At 59.4% G+C, this 9,293-nt stretch overlaps 1 protein-coding gene across 1 annotated transcript; it reads left to right on the forward strand.

Annotated features, from left to right (window-relative positions):
* Positions 1-3,835: 3,835 nt before the first annotated feature.
* CHADL (chondroadherin like) lies at positions 3,836-8,138 on the forward strand. The gene is made up of 4 exons (XM_075491667.1): positions 3,836-4,377; positions 4,468-6,129; positions 6,845-7,011; positions 7,375-8,138. The coding sequence occupies exons 1-4, from the start codon at positions 4,219-4,221 to the stop codon at positions 7,598-7,600; spliced, it is 2,214 nt and encodes a 737-aa protein (XP_075347782.1). The 5' UTR covers positions 3,836-4,218; the 3' UTR covers positions 7,601-8,138.
* Positions 8,139-9,293: the final 1,155 nt, after the last annotated feature.

Raw genomic sequence — 9,293 nt, forward strand, 5'->3', positions numbered from 1 at the left:
TCAGAGGATGCTGCTGCTTGTGCAAAGGCCTGTGGGCCAGGTCCTGGGGAGAACCTGTGTGAGAAGCTTTGAGTAGCCAAGCCATGGTAGCAGAACAAGCGTGAGATTTTGATCCCTAAGTTTCTTTTGAAAGCAAACAATATTTAGAAACAGGATTTTCCTGGTCCTGGTATTCAGCGTCAAGATTAGATGTCTATAGGAAAAGGGGGTGCGTGATGGTAGAAGTGACAGTCTCTGCAGAAGACAGATTCACTTCTAGCAGGACATGGAGTCAGAAGTCCCTTAAAATTGGCTTATGCCTCAGGATTAGGGAAAAAAATAGAATGGGAATTGCTAACTCTGGTTTCCATTAGAAGTCGCTCCTAGAGGATGACCATTTCCCAGGGGTGTCCTGGAGGAACGTGGGGTCATTCCAGTGCCGCTTCAGCCTGTCTTGTGCAACCATCTCACCCCAAAAGCACCACGGTTGTTGGAAAGTATTTTTAATTTGAACTTTATTAGTCCAGCAAAGTGGTGAGGGCAAAGAGTCTGCGTGGGGCAGTTTTGGGGGCACCTGTAAGCAGTGAATCCCTGTAGTGGTAGTAATGGGATCGGGCTCCTTGTAGGCAAAGGTGAAACATTTTCTTTAATGGAAAGCAAAAGTAGCAGGCCTGGCAGAGGTGGGTTAAACCCCACCAAGTGGAAGCTCAAGCGTGCTGCCCTCATGGCCCATGCCCCACCGGAGAGAGCAGAGTCTGGCTGCCTCCCTGCAGCCTCAGTAGATGCCAAAGACGGCAAGATCATTGCTAGCTAAATGAACAAACTAAAAGCCTGTGGGGAGGCTGGGGCAAGGGCAGATGTGTTACTCGGTGCCTGGGCACCTGGTACTGCACCTTGACCTCCCTGTGGTCCCCGGTCAGAGCCCAGGCCAACACGAGGGAAGTGTCGCTGCCCACGCAGTCAGCCAGGCAGGGGCCGGGCATGGGGCGCAGGGCGGGCTGGACAGGGGCCAGGGCTGTGGTGGGGGTGATGGTGGCTGCGGCACATGGTTCCACGTCAGCCTGCGGATGGGGTTGCCGCTGGAGTGCAGGGTGGCCAGCAGCGGGGTGGTGGAGGTTGTAGTTCAGGTGAAGGTGGTCGAGGTCTCCCCCGGGCTCCCAAAAGTCACTGGCCGGAGCTCCTCCACCCTGCTGCCTCCCAGGCGGAGGGCAGTGATGTCCAGCAGATCCGGGAGGAAGCTGGCCCCCCGTACGGGAAAGAGGAGGTGCTGCAGGGCCAGCTCCGTGGTGGCACAGGGGGATGCCAGTGGGCAGCGAGGACAGGCTGGCGTTGGGGCAGCGGATGAAGCGCTGCTAGACGGAGCGGGAGCAGCTCGGGGGGGCACGAGGGCCCATCTTCACCTGGCTGTCCCCAAGGCCTCGCTCACGTTCCTGAGCAAAGCCGCACTTTCCTCCTGCTGCCGGCAGAGCCAGGGGGTTGCTGCCGGCTCCCCCCAGCCCGGCATCAGCTCGGACCCGCCTCGGGGATCACGGCAGTGCTCGGGGCCCAGGCAGAGGGGATGGGGCTGTGCTGAGGAGCAAACGTTGCTGGGCCTTAGGGCTGCTGGCCCTGTGCCAGGAGCAGGGACCCTCAGGAAGCCCTTGCTCAGGACCAGCAGGTGGGACGAAAACCCTCTCGGCTGCAGGCATTCCCCAGTGCCCATCAGACTGCCTCCCCGCATCCTGATGCCGCTATGTCACAACACCCCCGGCATGAAGCGTCCTAATGAGAGCATCGTCACCCATCCCCGAACGTGACTTCGGCCAGCTCAGCGACAATCTGCAGGCACTTTCCTCCTCCCGGCTGCAGTGCAGCCGACCAGGGAGCAGAGCCTGAGCCAGGGGCTTCCTCCTGTTGTGTGCAGGGAGAAAGGCTGCAGGGGACCAGGAGAAAGTGGAGGGTACTGGCAGAGACCCCAGGTTGGGAGCAAATGCAAACACCTGGCTCCCAGCTGCTTCATTTTGGGGCTGCTCCTCAGCCTACCCCAAACTCGGCACCAGATGGAGGGGGGTGGTGTCAGCCAGCCACGAACCCAGAATAGGTCTTGGTGATTTGGCACAGGCAGCGAGCTCCCCGGGGCGACTCCTGCCAGCCCGGGGCAGGTTCAGTCCCCCTAGACCTGCAGCCCCAATGGTCCTCCCTGCACAGCAGAGCGGGGATGAGCATCAGAGCCGGTGCCTCCGAGCAGCCCCCCGCATCGGTGCGGTCGGGCCATGTCGCAGGAGCACCAAGCACCCCTGGGAGCTGGCCCGAGGTGGTGGCCAAGGAGGCTTTGGCCATCCAGCTGTGGGGAGGCTTGCAGACCCCGGGCAGTGTGTCCATTGCTCACAGCTGGCACTGGGATGGGACATACTGGTTCTGGCAGCTGAGATTGCTGAATAGGGGAAGGGCTTGAAGGGGAGAGAGACACATTAATATCAAATCTTCCAGATTTTTGTCAGGCTGCAGATCTGTTATTGTTTCCTGGGAGAGCGAAACGCAGAGCCCAAAAAGGGAAAGGACAGAGATGGGGAGGAAAAAATGAAGGCCTCCATGGCCTTCTGCAAGTAAATGATGTTTCACACAGGCACTGCCAGCCTGGCCTCTTTGAAACAAGCAGAGAAGCAAAATTAGAAGAATTGAGGGCTGTAAATGTGGCACGGCCCCGCAGCCCGGCTTGCCAGCTGCTTCTTTCCTTTTGCTCAGGCTTACTGCCGCCGTTGCAAATTTGGCTGGATGTCACCTTTCTGCCCTGCGTCTCTGTAGCTCCTGTGACTTCTGCAGCGAGGAAAGGAAAGGCAGAGCCCAGGAAACAGTGGGTGCAAATCCCACACGGGCTCTGACCGGGCTGGCTCTGCGACACTCCAGGCTTTGACTCCCCAGTGCCGGTGCTCCTGGCCCCCTTCGAGGCGAGGGGGAGGCGATGTCTGGGTGGCTGCCCTCTCCCCAGGGGTGCTCTACCCTTCCCCCCGCTCCTTCTTCTCCTCCTCCCGCGTTTCTGGCTCCGTCCGGCGAGCGCTGCTGGGAAGGCGACACAACGGGGCCCATTCAGCTCTCACTTCTGCGAGGAGAGCAAACACCGGCACAGGAGCTTGGCAGCCACGGGACGGCGGAGGACGCTTTCCCCTCTTTTTTTGCTGCCTCTTGAGGAGCAGGTACCCCCAGCCCCCGGGTGTGTGATCCCCCCAGATGTGCGGGAGGGGGTGGCAGGATGGTGCCCGGTGCATGGCAGTGCCCAGGCGCAGGATGGGGGCTGAGCTGGGGGCGTTGCGTTGGTGGCACTCGCCGGTGGCTGCGCAGGAGGGAGGTGACCCCGGCGTGTGGGGGCTGAGGCAGGGCTGGCTGTGGTGGTGGCAGGAGGGCAGGGTGGGGGCACGGGACCATGGCAGACGATGAGCCAAGGCGGCTCCACGGGTTTGAGCCTTGAAGACCCCACTGCTGCTGCTCCCCAGAGCCTGGGGGGGTGTATGGGCCATATCTGCAGCCCCGCCACCCCCTCTGTGCTCGCCCCAGCCTTGGCCCCTCTCCGGCACCTCCATCCCAGGGGCTCACTCCTGCCTGGCCAAAACCAACCCGTCCTTCCTGCAGCTAAACAGTGGAGATCTATTCCAAACCTGGCTATGAATAGCTTGGGGGCGGGGGGGGGGAGCAGGGAATGTGCAGGGTGGGAGGTGCAGAGCTGGGAGGTGACGGAGATGGGACATTTGCAATTAAAAGAAAGGTGGCAGCTCAGAAAGGCAGTGGGATCACATCCGCTGGATCGCTATACCTGCTTGTCTTACAAAAAACTTAGTTGCAGGAGGAATATTAAAACTCTGTATAGATCAAGACAATTTTATGCTAGTGATATAAGAAGAAAGGGGGGGGGTGAGTCTGCTACAAGCCGGTTCCCCACGAGTGACCCTGTGCTCCTGCCGAGCCCCTCGCAGGTCCTCCCGAGCCTCCCTCGGGGGGTTTAGATAACCAGAAAAGCTCTTTGCAAGTGGAGACCTGCTCTCTGTGACCTTCACTTTTCATTCTAAATATTTCTTTTCTCTTTCTTCCACTCTCTTCCTCATTTATAAGCTGTAAAATCACTGTGTGAGAGCAAGAGATGGTGAGGCCTGCCTCACTAGGTCACAGCAATGGCCCCCATGACACCAGGTGTTTGGGGCCGCATGGGAGCCTGGCCCCTCTCCTGGCCTCACTGCCGTCTCTCCCCGCCCGCAGGTCCTCTCCGCCATGAGGCTGTCCTGGGGGCTCCTCCGGCTCGCGGTGGCCCTGGCGCTGGGGGCGATGGCTGCCGCCCGCTGCCCCACGCCCTGTGTCTGCGACAACCTCCGTGCCCACGTCCTCTGCCTCAACGGGAACCTGACGGCTGTCCCCAGCCCCGTCCCGCAGGTGGGCAAAGGGACGGGCAGGGAACCGGGGGAAGAGGAGGTGGGGATGGCAGCCCTGGGGTAACTCAGTGTTTATTTGTGTGACTGACAGCTCACCAAAAAACTGGACCTTCGGGGCAACAGCTTCACAGTCATCCCGGTGGGAGCCTTCCTTGACACCCCATACCTCACGCACTTGGACCTGCAGCGCTGCAAGGTGGAGAGGCTGGAGGAAGGGGCTTTCCGGGGGCTGGGGAGGCTGGTCTACCTCAACCTGGCCTCCAACAGCATAGCCCTCCTCTACCAGGAGTCCCTCGATGGGCTGTCCTCCCTCCAGCAGCTCATCCTGGAGGGGAACCGCATTGAGGAGATCCAGCCAGGTGCTTTTGGCCATCTGGGGTCCCTCACTGTCCTTGACCTGAGGGCGAATGCCTTGGTCTACCTCCCGGACATGGTCTTCCAGGGTCTGCAGGTCCTCAGGTGGCTCCGGCTGTCCCACAACGCCCTCCACGTACTGGGCAGCGAGGCCTTTGCCGCCCTGCCCGCCCTGCGCAGGCTGAGCCTGGACCACAATGAGCTGCAGGCGCTGCCTGGCGAGGCCCTGGCCAGGCTGGATGGGGCTACCCGGCTGGACCTGGGCCACAACCCCATCACCTACGTGGCCGAGGAGGCCCTGGCCATGGCCTCTCTGAAGCACCTCTTCCTGGACCACACTGCCCTCCAGGACGTGGCGCCCGAAGCCTTCGCCCGCAGCCCCCAGCTGCGCACGCTGGACCTCCGCGAAAACCAGCTGCAGGGGCTGCCACCCCTGGCGGGGGCCGGGGGGCTGGCGAGGGTCAGCCTGGCCGGGAACCCCCTGCTCTGCTCCTGCCTCCTGCGCCCCTTCCGTGACTGGCTGACGAGGGCACGGGTGCAGGCAGAAGGGACCTGCTCCGCACCCCCTGCCCTCCGTGGCCGGCCCCTCAACTCCCTGAGGCCCCCCGAGATGAGATGTGACCATCCCCGGCTGCCCCCCAGCCCCGCCGTGCCGTCGGAGCAGCCGAGGGTGGCTGGCAGCGGGCAGTGCCCCCAAGGGTGTGCCTGCTCCCCCGATTTCCGTCACGGGTCCTGCGAGAACAGGGACCTGCGGGAGATTCCCCGGGGCTTCCCCAGAGACACCCGCCTCCTCGACCTGCGCCGAAATGCCTTCGGGACGGTGCCGCCGGGCGCCTTCCCTGGCCTGAAGGAGCTGGTGTCCCTCCACCTGCAGAGCTGCAGCATTGGGGTGCTGCGCCCTGGGGCGCTGCGGGGGTTGGAGAGCCTGGTCTACCTCTACCTCACCGACAACCACCTCTCCACCTTGGTGGCCACCGCCTTTGAGGGGGCCCCACGGCTGGCCTACCTCGACCTGGACCGCAACGCCTTCACCCGCCTGCCCGCGGGCGCCTTCCAGCTCCTGCCCAACCTCATCTCCCTCCACCTGCAGCACAACGCCATCGGGGAGCTGGCAGAGGGTGACCTGGCCGGGGCCGGTGGGCTGCGCTGGCTGTACCTCGCCGGGAACGCCATCAAGCGCATCGCCCCCACCGCCCTGGCTCCTGCCAAGATGCTGGAGAAGCTGCACCTGGAGGGAAACCGCCTGGCGGAGGTGCCCACGGCAGCCCTGCGAGGCCTGCCCGCCCTGAGCGAGCTGAAGCTGTCCCGAAACCCCATCAAGCACGTGGGGGACAGCGCCTTCCTGCCGGTGGCCTCCAGCCTGCAGCACCTCTACCTGGACAACATGGGCCTGGAGTGGGTGCGCATGGTTGGGGACCCCCCAGAGGCAGGGCCACCGCAGGGCATAGCCATAGGTCCCATCTCATTCCAGCGCCCAGGGCTGCTGACCCCCACAGGGACATCTGAACGGATGTCCCCAAACTCCAGAGGCTTCAGGAGATGCTCCATAGCCTGGCTGGGAGGAGGGGGCTTCCTTGGGCTTGGCTGGAGCGTTGTCTCGCTCCTACCTATCCCCCAGCTCCCCCAGGACAGGCTCACTCCCCCTGGTCCTTAAAGACACCCAGTTTCAGTGGGGTCCAGAGCATTCCCCAAACCACCCCCTTCCTCCAGCCCTGGCTGTATTTCTCCTGCTCTTACTACAAGCTGTCCTGAGGGACTTTTCACCGCTATTATCCTGAATTCCTCCATCCTCTAAAGAAAGAGCGTTAGCACCACTCTTGTAAGGACCATCCACCTTTAACAGGGCCCAGGAATCGCTCTAAACACCTCCTGCGTGTCACCTTCTTTCCGGGAAGACTGAGCAGGGTCTAGTGAGTCCCAAAATGTGACCGAAACTGCTTGAGCTAATTAACAGTTCCCAAGCACATGTGCTGCTGCTTAAAACAGCTCTTTCACGGGGCCACCAGGTTCAGGACAGACCTCTCTGCCCCTCAGGCTGATTAGCAGTGCAGGGGCAGAGATTTGCTCCCCTGCCTCCATCAGGACCCCCCTGACTCACCCTCGCTTCGTTGCAGATTTCCCCCGGTGCCTTTGCTGGCCTTGGTGCCAAGATCAGAAGCCTCTACCTGGAGAGCAACAAAGTGAGCAACATCCCCGACATGAGCAACTTCACGGGGCTGGAGATCCTCAACCTGAGGGACGTGCCTTTCCACTGCGACTGCCAGCTCCTTCCCCTGCGCAGGTGAGTGCCACGAGGGGGGCACAGCCCCAGGGGACAACTGAACCCTGCTGTGCCAGAGGCATGAGCCCATGGCACACTGGCCACTTTGGGTCTTCTCCCACAGCACACTGGCCCTTTTGGGTCTTCTCCCACAGTGGCGAGATGCCTATGTGCGAGGATGGAATTAGCCTGGGCTTTCCTGGTGTAGGGAAAGCAGCCACAAGCTGGGGTGGGCAGAGCTCAGATATTCACAGCTCCCCCAGGTGAGGCCATGAGCAACCTGGCCTGGCTTTGAAGCAACCCGTGTCCACTCACAGGCATGAAGTTTAGCTTCTCCCTTTGCCCCGTCCCGTTCCTTTCCCTGATCTCCTGCCACGCTTCCAGGTGGATCGACAAACTCAACCTCCGTGTAGGGGCTACTTGTGGGTCCCCTGCAGAAGCCCAGGGGCTGAAGGTGAAGCTTTCCACCACTTTCCAAACCTGCCCTGGCTGGGGCCGAGGCAAGGCTGGGGGAGCCAGTCCTGACAAGACCAAGGCTGCAAGCAAGCCCAGCAAGAAAGAGAGATCGGGAAAATCACCAGCCAGAGGCTTCAAGAAGAGCAGAGCTTAGGAAGCATGTGCAGGATGCAACAGGGCTGCACCTACAGTCTGGTGAGAGCAGTTTTGCTGGATTTGTCCCCACCACGGCAGCACAGATATTGCACAAGGTGCAAAGGAGAGAGCCTGGTGCCACCAGGCACCAGGTGCCACCAGAGCGATGCCAATTTCCCAAAGATGCAGGGTTTGTTTTTTGCAGGACACAGAGGCACATTACCCTGGAAAGAACTAGTGCAAAAGCTTCTGTAGCGTTTGCAACACGCTTTGATGACTTGAACAACAAAGCCAAATACTTGCTTTTTCTTCCCCACGTTCCCTTCAGCCATGCAGAAAAGCTGGAATCCACAAGTTTGTTTTTAAGAGTGCTGTGCTTTCACAGCTTCAGAAACAATTAGAGAGCCCTGAGCAGGACTGCAAACAGCACCAACACAAGATCCTGCACTGGCTCAAATCTTAGAGCAGAAAACTTAAAAATTATCATCAGTGAAAACACTGCCTGAATTCCCAGCAGCTCCTCAGAATTAAAACATAAGCAGATTGAAAGCTTTCTATTTCCTGCAAAATTTGATTGGTGGTTCCCACGTCCCATTCGTAAGCGATGTACCCAACCTATTCCCCATGGCAGCCCAGGCTGGGACCCCCCCAACCCCAGGAGGAACACAAGGTGATTCTTCTTTTTAAAGTCAGAAATTTGTTCAAATTGGGAAGGCTTTAAAAGGCTTTAAACACTTCTAGCTGTTAAATGACCATGTGGGGCATGGAACTATTACAGCAAAAAACAGAAGGAAGAAAGCCAAAGGCATTTGGAAATTACCATCCTATAAAGACAGCTGGCCCTACAAGCCCAGCTGTTTGACAAGGCTGGGGAAAGGCGGCAGCCCAAGAGGGAGGGGAAGAGAGAAACACTATGGCTTTGCCCGGAAACGGGATCCTCCCACTTTAAGACATCTCTCGCAAGCTGGTGACAGGCAGTGCGGCCAGGCCAGGCCAGCCCGCAGGGGCAGGGAGCCCCATTACATGCCTTCGATAAAAATCCCACCCCCTGCCACGCTCACCCCATCCTGGTTTCCCCAGGAGCCCAGGCCCTCCCGGGGGTGTTAGGGATGGGCCGAGATGGCACAGCTCTCACGCCCGGTTTGACACAGACCCTCCACAGTTTTTCCACTTGTGTTTCATTGCTCCCCCTCGGCCCCTTTTCTTCCCTCCCCAGTTAAAGGCTCTTTTTGCCTCTTTAGAGGGGAAAAGAGGAAGACTGCGTTAATTACTCCCAGTCTCTACCCAGGGTTTTCTAGACAGTTAGCTTGCCAACTTTTTTTTTTTTTTTTTTTTTTTGTCATGAACCACTGTGCAAAGCCAGAACTATTTTGGCATCACAAGCTCTCGCCTGGAAACTTGAGGGGAGCATGGCCAAGGCAGCCATTTCGTGGCCAAGGCGGTGTCCTGGGCAGCCACCATTTCCCTGTAAGGTTTGACAAGGCACTTGCCCTACAGCCAGCGGGGCCCAACAGTGGCACCAACAGGCAGGGCACTTCCTCACCTGCAGAAAGTTCACAGGAACTTGCTACAGGAGATTTAAAACTGTTTTTCATCACTGTTGACACACTGACCTTTCTGATTTCTGTCCTGAATTTTGATGGCCAGTCTGGGGAAAGAGAGGAATGTTACAATTTTGCTCTAAAATGGGAAATGGCATCCCTCACCTTAAG

The sequence above is a fragment of the Mycteria americana genome, chromosome 1, assembly GCF_035582795.1.
Source record: "Mycteria americana isolate JAX WOST 10 ecotype Jacksonville Zoo and Gardens chromosome 1, USCA_MyAme_1.0, whole genome shotgun sequence".
Classification (NCBI taxonomy): domain Eukaryota; kingdom Metazoa; phylum Chordata; class Aves; order Ciconiiformes; family Ciconiidae; genus Mycteria; species Mycteria americana.